We start from the raw sequence: 16,883 nt of genomic DNA, 5'->3' as shown, positions 1-16,883 counted from the left end.
ATGATGGAACTGTATAAAACACTAGTTAGGCCACAGCTGGAGTATTGTATACAGTTCTGGTCACTACACTATAGGAAGGATGTGATTGCACTGGAGAGGGTGCAGAGGAGATTCACCAGGATGTTGCCTGGGCTGGAGCATTTCAGCTATGAAGAGAGACTGAAGAGGCTAGGGTTGTTTTCCTTGGAGCAGAGAAGACTGAGGGGGGACATGATTGAGGTGTACAAGATTATGAGGGGCATTGATAGGTTAGATAGGAAGAAACTTTTGCCCCTAGCGGAGGGGTCAAGAACCAGGGGGCATAGATTTAGGGTAAGGGGTAGGAGGTTTAGAGGGGATTTGAGGAAAATTTCTTTCACCCAGAGGGTGGTTGGAATCTGGTATGCACTGCCTGAAAGGGTGGTGGAGGCAGGAACCATCACAACATTTAAGAAGTATTTAGATGAACACTTGAAACACCATAGAGTACATGATTATGGCCAAATGCAGGAAAATGGGATTAGAATAGTTAGGTGCTGGATGGCCGCACAAGCACGATGGGCCGAAGGGCCTGTTTCTGTGCTGTAAAACTTTAAAAATCTGTGAAATTGTAAAGTGCAGATTTCCCCACAATAAAAGCACAGCTCTTAATTCCTCCGCAAGTGAGACAAATCCTCTGTGTGATATTTCTCCTAATATCAATTATATAATTTTGTAAATTCTAGCATTAAATAATTGTGAATGCTAAATTCTTTATCATCTATGAATTGAATCATGAGATAAATTGTAAACAACCTGGAGACGGCACTGTTAAAAACTGTTTGAACTTTTAACTTATCTTTTTAAGACCACACTTGCCATATATTTTCTGAAATGATCCCTAAAAATGCTGTTTTGAAGCCCGAAAGCGTAGAAATGAAATTTTTAATTAAGCAAATGAATAACTCGACAAGGAAAATTGTGTTACCGTTTGGTTCTTTGACATGTCATTTTCTTGACTTAATTATTTTAGGCTTTTTTTTAATGATAATGCAATCCAACTGGAAAAGGTTGGGAGCTGCAAATGAGATGTTAAAGAGTTGCATGCGACTCTGGAGCTGCGGGTTGCAGACCCCTGTTCTAGCCCACCGCCCACACTGTCTCTCAAAGGTGTTCCACAGTTATACCTCACAATGAGCATACTTGAAATAGAAAATAAACTTTTGAATATTCTCAGCAACTTAGGATGTCCATTTGAAACCAAAATATAGGCTTCACATGTTACCTGGTAAATTTTATTATTGCATGGTTACTATGAAACAGTTATGTCAGCGGGGTACGAGTTTTTCTTCAAACATTACAACCCTACCTCATACAAATATCATCAGCTGGAAGCAGCCCCTGAATGAGAGGTAACTGGTAAAGGTAGATCACAGACAGATGTCCTCCACAGAAGAAGACCATCAAAAGACACAAGCGTTTGAAGAAGAACAGGCTGAAGTCTTGACCACAGGCCCACCAGGAACATAACCCCAGAAACGTGAAGAAGTAGACTGCGGAGATGAGAGATGGGTGCAGAATACCTGGAGAACAGAGTCCGTCATATGGCTGGAAGGAACTTTAGACTCACATGCAAATAATTCTCATACTTTAAAGAAATTTCTAAACACCATCATTCAACTAACATCACTAAAACAGATTATCATTACTATATTGCAGGTCATGGGATCTTACTGTGTACAAAAAGGCTGCTGTTTCCCTACATTACAATAGTGAATACACTATGAAGTGCTTTAGGATATCCTGAGGTTATGAAAGGCACTATATAGATGGAAGTTATTTCTCTGGTTGTAGGCCATTTCTGGTTCATTTTTGTTCTTGTGCCTCTTTTTTTCCTGATGGCTGTTGTGTGATTGCCTTTAAGAGTGATGTCCTTTTAAAATCTTGGTATGCTAATAAGCCAACTTCCAGGATGCCGTCATGTGAATACAAGCCTGAGTCACTCTGTAACAGCTAGAGGCAGGTCCTGTAAATAGTTATATAAAAGCAAAATATTGCAGTTGCTGGAAATCTGAAATAAAAACAAGAAATGCTGGAAATACTCAGCAGGTCTGGCAGCATCTGTGGAGAGAGAAGCAGAGTTAACGTTTCAGGTCAGTGACCCTTCTTCAGAACTGGCAAATATTAGAAATGTAAACGGTTATAAGCAAGTAAAGCGGGAGATGGGGCAAGAGATAACAAAGGAGACGGGGTTGATAAGACAAGGTCACAGAGAATAGCTGATCAGAAAGTCATGGAACAAAGGCAAATGGTATGTTAATGGTGTGCTGAAAGACAAAGTATTATTACAGAGAGGATGTGAATTGACTGTAAAGCACAAAGCACTCCAAGCACAAACATTAAAACATTTTTTAAAAAAAACAGAAACAGTGGGTAGGCACAGTAGAAACAAACTAAAAAAACTAAAAATAACCAAATAAAAAAAAAAGAAAAAATAACTAAACATAAAAACAGGGGGCCCATCATGCTCTGAAATTATTGAACTCAATGTTCAGTTTGGCAGGCTGTAGCGTGCCTGATCGATAAATGGGGTGCTGTTCCTCGAGTTTGCGTTGATGTTCGCTGGAACACTGCAGCAATCCCAGGACAGAGATGTGAGCATGAGCTAATTGTAAATAGTTCTGTACTGTATAAAATAGTTAGCTGGAATATACCTGTGTTGTGATCTTCAACAAACTGCATTTATGTTGCATCAGACCACATAAAAAGAACTCATTATATGGTGACAGCTCCTCATTACATGGTGGCAGCTGTGGTGAGAAGACAGAATCTAAACTTGAAGACCACAGGGAAAACATCTTTAAAAACTACCTTCTTACAGCTAAAAGAGAGAAAGTTAAAAAGAAATACTGGCCCAAACAGTAAAAAAAAGAACTTGCCTCATGCTGTAGAAAACAGAGCTCTGAACAACAGGCTGCAAATCAATCACTGCGATCGAGTGAGTCATTGTCCTGACAATCCAGGAAGCCCCATTGAAAAGAAGTTTTGATGTGCTTGCAAAGTTGATTTTTCTTAAAGGCTCAGTAAAAGAAAAAAAAATAGGGAAAATCCAATCCCTATCTCAGGCTGATTGATTGTTTTCAAAGGTTCCCTTCCCAGATTGATTAAAGTTGGCGCCATTACAGGAAGCACACAACAGCAAAAAGCGTGGCAATCCTCCATTCATGCAGCCCACAGCTAAAGCTTTAAAAAAAATCATCAAACCAATCAAGTGTGAAGCCCCTTCATTCAGTCAGCTAAAGTTTAAAAAACTCATAAAGCCACTCATGTGTGAAGAACTGCCTATTGAACAGGTGTATAAACAAACTCTGCAGAAAAAAGCACTTGAAATGCCGAAAGCACAACAATGTAAACAGACAGACTAGAGTGCTGGAAGCCAGATAAACAGAAAGCACTTACAAACACCTGCTCCTGTCAATCAAACCAGCCAGTCTAAGTAACAGAGCTTTTTTTTAAAGGGAAAGCAGTACAGAGTCATAGAACAAGTCTTAACACACCTTTTAAGGAACAGCAGAAAAATGGATACCAAATTTTCCAGAGTGAACTGGAAAGCCTTGGATATCCTATCTGAATTCCAACTGTTCAAACAAAGAATGCAGTTATGCTTCACAGACCAAGTAATTGTAGAGTCAGTAAAACAGGCAGTAAAAAATACTAATAGCATTTGGAAATGAGGGATTACACAGATTAAATACCTCAGATTTATCTGATGTGGACCAGAAAGATCTCGCAAAGATATGGAAAGCGCTAGAAGATCATCTCAGAGTAAGAGTGAATTTTAGAATTCAACGCCTGGAATTAATGTCCTGCAGGCAACAGCCACAGGAATTGACCAGTTCATCAGTAGATGCCGTAGTAAGGGCAATAAATATGATTTCTCAGAAAATGAGATATCAGAGTGGCTAATTGGAGCTGGTGATCGTAGCTAAACCCATTGAAGCATTTCAGAAAGACCTCTTGGGGGAAAGAAAGATCACAGCATTGATGCACTGCTGGAAGATGGCAGGAAATACAGAGCCATTGTAGCTGGACAACAGCATCTGCAAGCACTAGGTGCAGCCAACAGTATCGGCACCACAACTAGGTCGAAAAGAGCAAGCAAGCTGTGTGGCAAGTTGTCTGTCCCACTCACGGCGAATTGTCCTGCATTTGGAGATCTGTGTAGGCCTGCAGTGTAAAAGGACACTGGGTCCGCCTATGCAGGAATTCTGGCTCGAAAGACACAGCCAGAAGTTACGGTAGGACAGAAGCAAATAGAAAACAGGGCAACAGCAGCAAGGAAAGCGCCAGAGATCTGCATAAACGCAAGTCAATACACGAAGCCCACAGCAAAACAGACCTGAGTCAAGACCCAGAGAGAAGTAATTTTCAGCCAGAAGACAAATAGGTGTTCCACATTGTGACCTGACACATCACGTTGATGAAGTCAAACAACTGGAAGCTTTTGCCACTATTAATATCACGTTCCCAAAGAAAGCTGGCAAACATGTACTCAAGGTCAAGATTGACACCGACGCTGGTGCAAATTTCCTACCAGTCTGAATTCTCAAAGATATGTAATGGAGTCATTGGAAATCAAGGATACAACCGACAACTGCTAAGTTATCTGCATACAATGGGTCACCCATCCCTTGCAGTGGAACATTAACAGTACAATGCAGATATGGCAAGTCGGCATGGAAACCACAAACATTCTACCTTGTAGATACAAGCGGACCAGCAGTGGCAGGACTACCAGTCTGTAAGGACCTCAACATCATAACCATCCATGAGAGCATTGCCAAGGGGAAATTCCCAAGGACTGGAACCCGCTCGCAGACTCTGGCCAGCATTAAATGGTGCAGTCTGGAAACCCAGCAACAGCACAACTATGCCGTGCCTTCAGTTCTGCTCTATAGAGAACTGCCAGTACCACAAGAAGCCAGAACGGACAGGTACCTCCATGAGGCCAAGTACTCTTCCCCCAACAAGTCATCGACCTTGAGCCCAAGACCTTCAGACGCGCAGGATTAGGAGAGGTGATGGACATGCAGTGTCCAGAGGAGAAATGAGTTGAAGCATCGTCTGTTGGTTCTTTGAGATGAGGTGCCGGAGGTTTCCAAGAATGACAAGGCCTCAAAAGTGGTCATCTTGAGAAAAACAACAGAGTATGTTAGCAGGCTGAAGGCAGAGCAACAGAAACTGAATGCAGAGAGGGAGAAACTTCAGAAAGAACAGCAACAGATGAGACGCAAATTCTGAGAGAAAAAGTTGTCATATCACCAAAACGATATATGGACTCTTAAACCTCTACATTTGTAAATTTCACAATCTCTATCCATGTGTAAGTAATTGTGATGTTATCTAGTTTTATGTATTTTTACTTTTAGTATACGAGACTTATCTTTGCAAAGAAAGGGGATGTTGTGTGATTGCCTTGAAGAGTGATGTCCCTTTAAGATCTTAATATGCTAATGAGCCAAGTACCAGGATGCAGTCATGTGACTACAAGCCTGAGTCACTCTGTAACTGTAACGGCTAAAGGCAGGTCCTGTAAATAGCTCTGTACTGTATATACTTATTAGCTGTAATAAGCCTGTTTTGAGATCTTCAACAAACTGGACTGCACACATCTCATTTATGTTGCAACAGATGACATAAAAAGAACTCATTATCTGGTGGCAGCTCCTCATTACTTAGACTTTCATGAGCCATTGTGCCAGTTCTTCCAAATACATTTTTTGCTCCAGCTTTTCCAGCACTAATGGGAATTGCTGATGTGTTTGGAAGACAAGGACTACACAGAGAAGGATGCCAGGTGAGTCCACCTATGCCAGGTGCCCTGTTCCCTCATGCAGATCCTTGAAAATACAGGGAGGGGTGTAATAACCTCACTTTATCGGATGTGGTGCTGACAAGGGCATCTCTTGCCAAAGGAAGCTGTACCAGCAGACTCTGAAAGGCATCACTGTAGTATGAGAATACTCAACTTATGAATCTGAATGGCTCTTCAGAAGGACCCCAGTAACGGTATGCCATACTTTATGTGGCACTGGATGAAAGTAGGTATGCCAGGGTGAGCAAGATCCATTGTTGCCTAACTGCCTGTATACAACACCATTTCTGCTGGCCCTGGCTATCAATTTTCATTTATATTTATTTATTTTATTTAGAGATACAGCACTGAAACAGGCCATTCAGCCCACCGAGTCTGTGCTGACCATCAACCATTTATACTAATCCTACATTAATCCCATTACCCTCTCACATCCCCACCTTCCCTCAATTCCCCCTAACACCTACCTACACTAGGGGCAATTTATAATGACCAATTTACCTATCAACCTGCAAGTCTTTGGCTGTGGGAGGAAACCGGAGCACCCGGAGGAAACCCACGCGGTCCCAGGGAGAGCTTGAAAACTCCACACAGGCAGTACCCAGAATCGAACCTGGGTCGCTGGAGCTGTGAGGCTGCGGTGCTAACCACTGCGCCACTGTGCCGCCCTATATACTGTATTATATAGATGAATCAGCAGGGAGGATTTTTCCTCTCAAGTTATGCTGGTTTTGATGAATGATATGGAAATCTACCCTTTACAGCTATGCATTAAGCAAGTGGCTCAGTTGGGAACACTCTCATTTCTAAGTCAGAATGTTGTTGGTTCAAGCCCGACTCCAGAAACTTTAACCCATAAACTAGGCTGATACCCCAGTACAGTACTGAGAGAATGCTATGCTGTCATAGGTGCTGTACCTTGGATGAGATGTTAAACCAAGGCCCACATAAGTCCTCTTGGTGGCCATAAAAGATCCCATGGCATTATTTTGAAGAAGAGCAAGGGAGTTCTCCGCGGTGTACTGGCCAATATTCGTCCTCAAGCAACATCACAAAAACAGATTATCTGGTCAGTTATCTCATTGCTGTTTTGTGGGAGCTTACTGTGCATGAATTGGCTGCTGAATTTCTTACATTACAAGAGTGAATAAACTTCAAAAGTGTTTCGGTGTAAACTTAATTTACTTTGGGACATCCTGAGGTTGTGAAAGGTGCGATATAAAGACAAACCTTTCTTCTCTTTTTGGTAATCATTTAAAAAAAAATATATATTTCAGAAGTGTGTGTATTCAATAACTGAAAGCTACAGACCTGCAAAACACAGCAGAATAGTCACGACTGCTTTCCCTGCTGTCACTATCATATATCCAATCATCTCTTTAAACACCACCATCAATAAAGCCAGTTTCTGAGCGAATCTCGGTTCATTTTCTGCTTTATCTTTTCCTGATACTTCTTCCTCCTCTTCCTCAGAGTCCCACTCAGAGTCAGTCTCGACTTCAGATTCTGTTTCTTCCACCTCTTCCTGCATTGCAGAGAAGGTCAAAGTTAAACTTGTTAGATAAGCAGAAGGAAGAAGCAAATGCATAGATAAATGTGTTCGAGCTGGACTTTTCCAACTTAACTGCACAGGTACAAAAAGTAATTTAAAAAGGGCAATGTAATGTTGGTCCTTATCTCAAGGGAGTTGGAATACAAAAGTAAGGACATTATGCTTTAGTTGTACAGAGTCTCGGTCAGATCCCATCTCACGTACTGCATTCAGTTTTGGGTAACAAACCTCAGGGAGGATATACTGGCCTTGGAAGGGGTGCAGTACAGATTCATCAGAATGATACCAAGGTTTAAAGGGTTAAATTATAAGGATGAGGTGCATAAATGTGCAAATGAACTAAAGCGATCAGGAGTGAAATCAGGAAGCACTTTTTCATATAAAGGGAAATGGAAAGCTGGAATTCTGTCCCCCAAAAAGCTGTTGTTGCTGGGGGTGGGGTGCGGTCAATTGAAACATTCAAGACGAATACAGATAGCCTTTTATTAGGCAAATATATCAAGGGTTATAAAGCAAAGGCAGGTAAATGGGGTTGAGGTACAGATCAGCTATGCTCTAACTGAATGGCAGAACAGGTTCGAGGGGCTGAATGGCCTCTTCCCAAGTTCCTACTGAAAATTGAAGTGAGCAGAAATAACTAAATTTAAAGGTTTTAACTGAAGGCTGCAATTGTAAAAATATATAAGTTCGACTTCTAACTGAAAGTTTAACCATTAGGCAGTCTAATGACTAGACCTGCACAAGCCTGGGGACAAACGACAAGTAGCCATGCAATTATTCTAATCAATGGACACTCATTAGAAAGGGCTGGAGGTATCAACTGATGAACCTAATTCATTTCAATCAAAGATTTTAGCTTTTGCACGCAATTCTCTTCCTCCACCTAGAGAGATCTGTGACTTGAAATTAACAGTTGAGATAAAGATTCAGTTCCTCAATGTCTGAAGAAGGTTTCTTACTTACCTCTCCCTCAGACTGAGCCCCATTCCATGCACGATCCCGGGCTGCATTGTGCCTGTCTTCACCAGTCAAAAGTTTCCGACAAATGAGGAAAGCAGCCAAGCTTCCAATGAACATTCCAACATCAGGAAAAACCAGACGAATGGCATTTCCAAAACCAGCTTCATTCAACCTGAAGGAAATCAATAATCCCAAAATAGCTTTCAAACAGGGCTCATGTGTAATAATAAATTCCTGCTCTAGACTGGCAGTGGCCATTGGTGTGTTCCTGCTACTGTTCGAGACTGGCAGTGGGTGTTGGACTGTTCCTGATACTGCTCTAGGCTGGCGGTGGGTGTCGGAGTGTTCCTGTTACTGTTCTAGACTGGCAGTGGGTGTTGGTATATTCCTGTTACTGCTCTAGACTGGCAGTGGGTGTTGGACAGTTCCTGTTACTGTTCTAGACTGGCAGTGGGTGTTGGTATATTCCTGTTACTGCTCTAGACTGGCAGTGGGTGTTGGACAGTTCCTGTTACTGTTCTAGACTGGCAGTGGGTGTTGGTATATTCCTGTTACTGCTCTAGACTGGCAGTGGGTGTTGGTATGTTCCTGTTACTGCTCTAGACTGGCAGTGGGTGTTGGTCTGTTCTTCTTACTGCTCCAGAATGGCAGTGGGTGTCGGAGTGTTCCTGTTACTGCTCTAGATTGGCAGTGGGTGTCGGAGTGTTCCTGTTACTGCTCCAGACTGGCAGCGTGTGTTGGTCTGTTCCTGCGACTGCACTAGACTGGCAGTGGGTGTCGGAGTGTTCCAGTTACTGCTCTCGACTGGCAGCGGGTGTTGGTCTGTTCCTGCTACTGCTCCAGACTGGCAGTGGGTGTCTGAGTGTTCCTGTTACTGCTCCAGATTGGCAGTGGGTGTTGGAGTGTTCCTGCTACTGCTCCAGAATGTCACTGGGTGCCTGTATGTTCTTGTTACTGCTCGACACCGCAGTGTGTGTCAGAGTGTTCCAGTTACTGCTCTAGACTGGCAGTGGGTGTTGGAGTATTTCTGTTACTGCTCTAGACTGGCAGTGGGTGTCAGAGTGTTCATGCTACTGCTCTAGACTGGCAGTGTGTGTCGGAGTGTTCCTGTTACTGCTCTAGACCGCAGTGTGTGTCGGAGTGTTCCAGTTACTGCTCTAGACCGCAGTGTGTGTCGGAGTGTTCCTGTTACTGCTCTAGATTGGCAGTGGGTGTCAGAGTGTTCCAGTTACTGCTCCAGACCGCAGTGTGTGTCGGAGTGTTCCTGTTACTGCTCTAGACTGGCAGTGGGTGTTGGAGTGTTCCTGTTACTGCTCTGGACTGGCAGTGGGTGTCGGAGTGTTCCTGTTACTGCTCCAGATTGGCAGTGGGTGTTGGAGTGTTCCTGTTACTTCTCTAGACCGCAGTGTGTGTCAGAGTGTTCCTGTTACTGCTCTAGATTGGCAGTGGGTGTCAGAGTGTTCCAGTTACTGCTCCAGACCGCAGTGTGTGTCGGAGTGTTCCTGTTACTGCTCTAGACTGGCAGTGGGTGTTGGAGTGTTCCTGTTACTGCTCTAGACTGGCAGTGGGTGTCAGAGTGTTCCTGTTACTGCTCGAGACTGGCAGTGGGTGTTGGTCTGTTCTTGTTACTGCTCCAGACTGGCAGTGGGTGTTGGTCTGTTGTAGTTACTGCTCTAGATTGGCAGTGGGTGTTGGTCTGTTTCTGTTACTGCTCTAGACTGGCAGTGGGTGTTGGAGTGTTCCTGTTACTGCTCTAGACCGCAGTGTGTGTCGGAGTGTTCCTGTTACTGCTCTAGATTGGCAGTGGGTGTCAGAGTGTTCCAGTTACTGCTCTAGACCGCAGTGTGTGTCGGAGTGTTCCTGTTACTGCTCTAGATTGACAGTGGGTGTCAGAGTGTTCCAGTTACTGCTCTGGACCGCAGTGTGTGTTGGAGTGTTCCTGTTACTGCTCTAGACTGGCAGTGGGTGTTGGTATGTTCCTGTTACTGCTCTAGACTGGCAGTGGGTGTTGGTCTGTTCTTCTTACTGCTCCAGAATGGCAGTGGGTGTCGGAGTGTTCCTGTTACTGCTCTAGATTGGCAGTGGGTGTCGGAGTGTTCCTGTTACTGCTCCAGACTGGCAGCGTGTGTTGGTCTGTTCCTGCGACTGCACTAGACTGGCAGTGGGTGTCGGAGTGTTCCAGTTACTGCTCTCGACTGGCAGCGGGTGTTGGTCTGTTCCTGCTACTGCTCCAGACTGGCAGTGGGTGTCTGAGTGTTCCTGTTACTGCTCCAGATTGGCAGTGGGTGTTGGAGTGTTCCTGCTACTGCTCCAGAATGTCACTGGGTGCCTGTATGTTCTTGTTACTGCTCGACACCGCAGTGTGTGTCAGAGTGTTCCAGTTACTGCTCTAGACTGGCAGTGGGTGTTGGAGTATTTCTGTTACTGCTCTAGACTGGCAGTGGGTGTCAGAGTGTTCATGCTACTGCTCTAGACTGGCAGTGTGTGTCGGAGTGTTCCTGTTACTGCTCTAGACCGCAGTGTGTGTCGGAGTGTTCCAGTTACTGCTCTAGACCGCAGTGTGTGTCGGAGTGTTCCTGTTACTGCTCTAGACTGGCAGTGGGTGTTGGAGTGTTCCTGTTACTGCTCTGGACTGGCAGTGGGTGTCGGAGTGTTCCTGTTACTGCTCCAGATTGGCAGTGGGTGTTGGAGTGTTCCTGTTACTTCTCTAGACCGCAGTGTGTGTCAGAGTGTTCCTGTTACTGCTCCAGATTGGCAGTGGGTGTTGGAGTGTTCCTGTTACTGCTCTAGACTGGCAGTGGGTGTCAGAGTGTTCCTGTTACTGCTCGAGACTGGCAGTGGGTGTTGGTCTGTTCTTGTTACTGCTCCAGACTGGCAGTGGGTGTTGGTCTGTTGTAGTTACTGCTCTAGATTGGCAGTGGGTGTTGGTCTGTTTCTGTTACTGCTCTAGACTGGCAGTGGGTGTTGGAGTGTTCCTGTTACTGCTCTAGACCGCAGTGTGTGTCGGAGTGTTCCTGTTACTGCTCTAGATTGGCAGTGGGTGTCAGAGTGTTCCAGTTACTGCTCTAGACCGCAGTGTGTGTCGGAGTGTTCCTGTTACTGCTCTAGATTGGCAGTGGGTGTCAGAGTGTTCCAGTTACTGCTCTAGACCGCAGTGTGTGTTGGAGTGTTCCTGTTACTGCTCTAGACTGGCAGTGGGTGTTGGTCTGTTTCTGTTACTGCTCTAGACTGGCAGTGGGTGTTGGAGTGTTCCTGTTACTGCTCCAGATTGGCAGTGGGTGTTGGAGTGTTCCTGTTACTTCTCTAGACCGCAGTGTGTGTCAGAGTGTTCCTGTTACTGCTCCAGATTGGCAGTGGGTGTTGGAGTGTTCCTGTTACTGCTCTAGATTGGCAGTGGGTGTCAGAGTGTTCCAGTTACTGCTCTAGACTGGCAGTGGGTGTCAGAGTGTTCCTGTTACTGCTCTAGATTGGCAGTGGGCTTTGGTCTGTTCTTGTTACTGCTCCAGACTGGCAGTGGGTGTTGGTCTGTTCCTGCTGCTGCTCTAGATTGGCAGTGGGTGTTGGTCTGTTGTAGTTACTGCTCTAGATTGGCAGTGGGTGTTGGTCTGTTTCTGTTACTGCTCTAGACTGGCAGTGGGTGTTGGAGTGTTCCTGTTACTGCTCTAGACCGCAGTGTGTGTCGGAGTGTTCCTGTTACTGCTCTAGATTGGCAGTGGGTGTCAGAGTGTTCCAGTTACTGCTCTAGACCGCAGTGTGTGTCGGAGTGTTCCTGTTACTGCTCTAGATTGGCAGTGGGTGTCAGAGTGTTCCAGTTACTGCTCTAGACCGCAGTGTGTGTCGGAGTGTTCCTGTTACTGCTCTAGACTGGCAGTGGGTGTTGGTCTGTTTCTGTTACTGCTCTAGACTGGCAGTGGGTGTTGGAGTGTTCCTGTTACTGCTCCAGATTGGCAGTGGGTGTTGGAGTGTTCCTGTTACTTCTCTAGACCGCAGTGTGTGTCAGAGTGTTCCTGTTACTGCTCCAGATTGGCAGTGGGTGTTGGAGTGTTCCAATTACTGCTCTAGACTGGCAGTGGGTGTCAGAGTGTTCCTGTTACTGCTCTAGATTGGCAGTGGGCTTTGGTCTGTTCTTGTTACTGCTCCAGACTGGCAGTGGGTGTTGGTCTGTTCCTGCTGCTGCTCTAGATTGGCAGTGGGTGTTGGTCTGTTGTAGTTACTGCTCTAGATTGGCAGTGGGTGTTGGTCTGTTTCTGTTACTGCTCTAGATTGGCAGTGGGTGTCAGAATGTTCCAGTTACTGCTCTAGACTGGCAGTGGGTGTCAGAGTGTTCCTGTTACTGCTCTAGATTGGCAGTGGGCTTTGGTCTGTTCTTGTTACTGCTCCAGACTGGCAGTGGGTGTTGGTCTGTTCCTGCTGCTGCTCTAGATTGGCAGTGGGTGTTGGTCTGTTGTAGTTACTGCTCTAGATTGGCAGTGGGTGTTGGTCTGTTTCTGTTACTGCTCTAGACTGGCAGTGGGTGTTGGAGTGTTCCTGTTACTGCTCTAGACCGCAGTGTGTGTCGGAGTGTTCCTGTTACTGCTCTAGATTGGCAGTGGGTGTCAGAGTGTTCCAGTTACTGCTCTAGACCGCAGTGTGTGTCGGAGTGTTCCTGTTACTGCTCTAGATTGGCAGTGGGTGTCAGAGTGTTCCAGTTACTGCTCTAGACCGCAGTGTGTGTCGGAGTGTTCCTGTTACTGCTCTAGACTGGCAGTGGGTGTTGGTCTGTTTCTGTTACTGCTCTAGACTGGCAGTGGGTGTTGGAGTGTTCCTGTTACTGCTCCAGATTGGCAGTGGGTGTTGGAGTGTTCCTGTTACTTCTCTAGACCGCAGTGTGTGTCAGAGTGTTCCTGTTACTGCTCCAGATTGGCAGTGGGTGTTGGAGTGTTCCTGTTACTGCTCTAGATTGGCAGTGGGTGTCAGAGTGTTCCAATTACTGCTCTAGACTGGCAGTGGGTGTCAGAGTGTTCCTGTTACTGCTCTAGATTGGCAGTGGGCTTTGGTCTGTTCTTGTTACTGCTCCAGACTGGCAGTGGGTGTTGGTCTGTTCCTGCTGCTGCTCTAGATTGGCAGTGGGTGTTGGTCTGTTGTAGTTACTGCTCTAGATTGGCAGTGGGTGTTGGTCTGTTTCTGTTACTGCTCTAGATTGGCAGTGGGTGTCAGAATGTTCCTGTTAGTGCTCTAGACTGGCAGCGGGTGTTGGTCTGTTCCTGCGACTGCTCTAGACTGGCAGTGCCTTTTGGAGTGTTCCTGTTACTGCTCTAGACTGGCAGTGGGCGTCGGAGTGTTCCTGTTACTGCTCTAGACTGGCAGTGGGTGTCTAAGTGTTCCTGTTACTGCTCCAGATTGGCAGTGGGTGTTGGAGTGTTCCTGCTACTGCTCTAGATTGGCACTGGGTGTCTGAATGTTCTTGTTACTGCTCTACACCACAGTGTGTGTCAGAGTGTTCCAGTTACTGTTCCAGACTGGCAGTGGGTGTCAGAGTGTTCATGTTACTGCTCTAGACTGGCAGTGGGTGTTGGAGTGTTCCTGTTACTGCTCTAGACCACAGTCGATGTCGGAGTGTTTCTGTTACTGCTCTCGACTTGCAGTGGGTGTCGGAGTGTTCCTGTTACTGCTCTAGATTGGCAGTGGGTGTCAGAGTGTTCCTGTTACTGCTCTAGATTGGCAGTGGGTGTTGGTCTGTTCTTGTTACTGCTCCAGACTGGCAGTGGGTGTTGGTCTGTTCCTGCTACTGCTCTAGATTGGCAGTGGGTGTTGGTCTGTTGTTGTTACTGCTCTAGATTGGCAGTGGGTGTTGGTCTGTTTCTGTTACTGCTCTAGACTGGCAGTGGGTGTCAGAGTGTTCCTGTTACTGCTCTAGATTGGCAGTGGGTGTCAGAGTGTTCCAATTGCAGTGGGTGTCAGAGTGTTCCTGTTCCTGCTCTAGATTGGCAGTGCGTGTTGGTCTGTTCTTGTTACTGCTCCAGACTGGCAGTGGGTGTTGGTCTGTTACTGCTACTGCTCCAGACTGGCAGTGGGCGTTGGAGTGTTCCTGTTACTGCTCTAGATTGGCAGTGGGTGTTGGTCTGTTCTTGTTACTGCTCTAGACTGGCAGTGGGTGTTGGTCTGTTCCTGTTACTGCTCTAGATTGGCAGTGGGTGCTGGTCTGTTCTTGTTACTGCTCTCGACTGGCAGTGGGTGTTGGTCTGTTCCTGTTACTACTCTAGATTGGCAGTGGGTGTTGGTCTGTTCCTGTTACTGCTTTAGACTGGCAGTGGGTGTCGGAGTGTTCCTGTTACTGCTCTAGACTGGCAGTGGGTGTCGGAGTGTTCCTGTTACTGCTCACGACTGGCAGTGGGTGTTGGTCTGTTCCTGTTACTGCTGTAGATTGGCAATGGGTGTCAGAGTGTTCCTGTTACTGCTCGAGACTGACAGTGGGTGTTGGTCTGTTCTTGTTACTGCTCCAGACTGGCAGTGGGTGTTGGTCTGTTGTAGTTACTGCTCTAGATTGGCAGTGGGTGTTGGTCTGTTTCTGTTACTGCTCTAGACTGGCAGTGGGTGTTGGAGTGTTCCTGTTACTGCTCTAGACCGCAGTGTGTGTCGGAGTGTTCCTGTTACTGCTCTAGATTGGCAGTGGGTGTCAGAGTGTTCCAGTTACTGCTCTAGACCGCAGTGTGTGTCGGAGTGTTCCTGTTACTGCTCTAGATTGGCAGTGGGTGTCAGAGTGTTCCAGTTACTGCTCTAGACCGCAGTGTGTGTTGGAGTGTTCCTGTTACTGCTCTAGACTGGCAGTGGGTGTTGGTCTGTTACTGTTACTGCTCTAGACTGGCAGTGGGTGTTGGAGTGTTCCTGTTACTGCTCCAGATTGGCAGTGGGTGTTGGAGTGTTCCTGTTACTTCTCTAGACCGCAGTGTGTGTCAGAGTGTTCCTGTTACTGCTCCAGATTGGCAGTGGGTGTTGGAGTGTTCCTGTTACTGCTCTAGATTGGCAGTGGGTGTCAGAGTGTTCCAGTTACTGCTCTAGACTGGCAGTGGGTGTCAGAGTGTTCCTGTTACTGCTCTAGATTGGCAGTGGGCTTTGGTCTGTTCTTGTTACTGCTCCAGACTGGCAGTGGGTGTTGGTCTGTTCCTGCTGCTGCTCTAGATTGGCAGTGGGTGTTGGTCTGTTGTAGTTACTGCTCTAGATTGGCAGTGGGTGTTGGTCTGTTTCTGTTACTGCTCTAGACTGGCAGTGGGTGTTGGAGTGTTCCTGTTACTGCTCTAGACCGCAGTGTGTGTCGGAGTGTTCCTGTTACTGCTCTAGATTGGCAGTGGGTGTCAGAGTGTTCCAGTTACTGCTCTAGACCGCAGTGTGTGTCGGAGTGTTCCTGTTACTGCTCTAGATTGGCAGTGGGTGTCAGAGTGTTCCAGTTACTGCTCTAGACCGCAGTGTGTGTCGGAGTGTTCCTGTTACTGCTCTAGACTGGCAGTGGGTGTTGGTCTGTTTCTGTTACTGCTCTAGACTGGCAGTGGGTGTTGGAGTGTTCCTGTTACTGCTCCAGATTGGCAGTGGGTGTTGGAGTGTTCCTGTTACTTCTCTAGACCGCAGTGTGTGTCAGAGTGTTCCTGTTACTGCTCCAGATTGGCAGTGGGTGTTGGAGTGTTCCTGTTACTGCTCTAGATTGGCAGTGGGTGTCAGAGTGTTCCAATTACTGCTCTAGACTGGCAGTGGGTGTCAGAGTGTTCCTGTTACTGCTCTAGATTGGCAGTGGGCTTTGGTCTGTTCTTGTTACTGCTCCAGACTGGCAGTGGGTGTTGGTCTGTTCCTGCTGCTGCTCTAGATTGGCAGTGGGTGTTGGTCTGTTGTAGTTACTGCTCTAGATTGGCAGTGGGTGTTGGTCTGTTTCTGTTACTGCTCTAGATTGGCAGTGGGTGTCAGAATGTTCCTGTTAGTGCTCTAGACTGGCAGCGGGTGTTGGTCTGTTCCTGCGACTGCTCTAGACTGGCAGTGCCTTTTGGAGTGTTCCTGTTACTGCTCTAGACTGGCAGTGGGCGTCGGAGTGTTCCTGTTACTGCTCTAGACTGGCAGTGGGTGTCTAAGTGTTCCTGTTACTGCTCCAGATTGGCAGTGGGTGTTGGAGTGTTCCTGCTACTGCTCTAGATTGGCACTGGGTGTCTGAATGTTCTTGTTACTGCTCTACACCACAGTGTGTGTCAGAGTGTTCCAGTTACTGTTCCAGACTGGCAGTGGGTGTCAGAGTGTTCATGTTACTGCTCTAGACTGGCAGTGGGTGTCGGAGTGTTCCTGTTACTGCTCTAGATTGGCAGTGGGTGTCAGAGTGTTCCTGTTACTGCTCTAGATTGGCAGTGGGTGTTGGTCTGTTCTTGTTACTGCTCCAGACTGGCAGTGGGTGTTGGTCTGTTCCTGCTACTGCTCTAGATTGGCAGTGGGTGTTGGTCTGTTGTTGTTACTGCTCTAGATTGGCAGTGGGTGTTGGTCTGTTTCTGTTACTGCTCTAGACTGGCAGTGGGTGTCAGAGTGTTC

General features: G+C 46.5%; 1 protein-coding gene across 1 annotated transcript in view; it reads right to left on the bottom strand.

Moving 5' to 3' along the window:
• LOC137378249 (piezo-type mechanosensitive ion channel component 2-like) overlaps positions 1–16,883 on the bottom strand; it is a 220,801-nt gene that overhangs the window by 186,478 nt on the left and 17,440 nt on the right. The window contains exons 2-7 of the mRNA XM_068048474.1: positions 8,349–8,517; positions 7,145–7,358; positions 4,151–4,226; positions 3,545–3,596; positions 2,673–2,768; positions 1,328–1,566 (exon numbers count right to left, since the gene is read on the bottom strand). Of these exons, the coding sequence (XP_067904575.1) occupies positions 1,328–1,566; positions 2,673–2,768; positions 3,545–3,596; positions 4,151–4,226; positions 7,145–7,358; positions 8,349–8,517 (846 nt within the window). The remainder of the gene's footprint in view (positions 1–1,327; positions 1,567–2,672; positions 2,769–3,544; positions 3,597–4,150; positions 4,227–7,144; positions 7,359–8,348; positions 8,518–16,883) is intronic.

The sequence above is a fragment of the Heterodontus francisci genome, chromosome 16, assembly GCF_036365525.1.
Source record: "Heterodontus francisci isolate sHetFra1 chromosome 16, sHetFra1.hap1, whole genome shotgun sequence".
NCBI classification, from domain to species: domain Eukaryota; kingdom Metazoa; phylum Chordata; class Chondrichthyes; order Heterodontiformes; family Heterodontidae; genus Heterodontus; species Heterodontus francisci.
The sequence above is the reverse complement of the archived record's forward strand: the minus strand, read 5'-3'. Positions and strand labels throughout refer to the sequence as shown.